Raw genomic sequence first — 1,486 nt, forward strand, 5'->3', positions numbered from 1 at the left:
ATCCTCCCGCCTCACCCTCCCAAAGTGCTGGAATGACAGGGGGGAACCACTGTGCCCAGCCCCCTTCCAATTATTGAAACAAGGTTTTCAGGGTCTCACTGTCATCCAGGCTGGAGCGCAGTGACCTTTTACTTAACTTTTAATTTTTGTATTTTCAATGGAGGAAGCGACCCTGATCAGGTCCATTTTACAGATCAGAAGATCAAGGCCGGAGCTGGCTTACCCAGCCAAGCTGGGGGCCCAGGACCACACCCCTGAGGCCTCAGTTTCCCCATTTGTACAGTAGTAGACTGTAGCATGCTGCGTCCGGGTGAGATCCCCATGGCACACCCACTGCCGTGCGGTGTCAGCCTCCTGCCAGAGCAACGCACACCCCCAGCCCCACCGGAGCCTCTCATCCAAACAGCTGAGGCTCCATCGCTGACGTATTCAGCAAACACTGTCCCCTGAAAACCTTCCCAAGAACTGTGGGGCAAAGGGGTGTCGGGGGCTGGGCGGGGGTCCTGGCTCACCATGCTGAAGTCCAGGAGGTCACTGAGCTCCTTGTCTGTGCCCACAGGCGCCATCCTCTGCGGCTGGTTCATTCTCCTGGGGCCAGGGCGGGCACCTCAGGCCTGGAAACCCTGCATGGTGGACGTGGAGACAGATGGACAGGGAGAAACAGGGAGGAGAAAAGAGGTGTGAGTGGCCAAAACACAGAGTGGGGAAGCCGCCTAAAAAACCCTCAACTGCACTGGGGTCTGAGTTCCAGCGGAGCCCTGGGAGCAGGGGCAGGGAAGATGGAATTCCAGAGTCTGGGTCCCTGTAGAGCCCTCCCCAGAGGCCACCGGGAGTCTGAAAAATGGGGGGAGGGTGTGCAAATATAAACTCCCTAACTCCCCCAGAGACCACCAGGGCATCAAGTTGCCAAGTTTAAACTGCACGCAGGGCAGCCAGAACCTCTCCTTTCCCCACCCCCGGGTTTCCTCTGAGGCCCCCCTACTCCCCTGGGAAGAGGAGGAACAGCCCGGCCCTACCCCACTCCGAGGGAAATTTGGTGATCCCTCCACCCAGACGTCACAGCCCGTTGAAGACAAGGTCGCCCCCAAATTCGACAAGAAGGAAATCCACAAGTCAGAAAACCACGAAACTCTTTTACAAGCTTCACAACTTAAAGTGGGGGGGCACACTCTATGCAGGGACCAGTAAAGCTTCCCTCCACCCTCAATCTCCCTCCCCCTAAAAAACCCTAACAGCGTTCAAAAAAGAAAAAAAACAACCCTAGGTTGCTTTACTGTCACGATGTATCCGGGAATTATTTTTAAGCAAAACTTTGACAACATCCCTCGCCCGCCCTCCCTGAGCGGGGAGAGGGTCCCAAGAGCAGGGTGCCCCCGCCATTCTAGAATGGCGGATGGGGGATCCACCTGCCAGGACCCATTCCACCCCCAGAAAAAGGTACAGAGAAAAATCTCCGTCCCAAAGAAATGCACTCCAGGCCCCTCCA

The 1,486-nt window shown here is 56.3% G+C and overlaps 1 protein-coding gene across 1 annotated transcript in view; it reads right to left on the reverse strand.

Annotated features, from left to right (window-relative positions):
* TCF3 (transcription factor 3) overlaps positions 1-1,044 on the reverse strand; it is a 71,080-nt gene extending 70,036 nt beyond the window's left edge. The window contains exon 1 of the mRNA XM_011997471.1: positions 513-1,044. Within this exon, the coding sequence (XP_011852861.1) occupies positions 513-584 (72 nt within the window). The 5' untranslated portion in view covers positions 585-1,044. The remainder of the gene's footprint in view (positions 1-512) is intronic.
* Positions 1,045-1,486: the final 442 nt, after the last annotated feature.

The sequence above is a fragment of the Mandrillus leucophaeus genome, unplaced genomic scaffold (genome assembly GCF_000951045.1).
Source record: "Mandrillus leucophaeus isolate KB7577 unplaced genomic scaffold, Mleu.le_1.0 Scaffold54, whole genome shotgun sequence".
NCBI lineage: Eukaryota > Metazoa > Chordata > Mammalia > Primates > Cercopithecidae > Mandrillus > Mandrillus leucophaeus.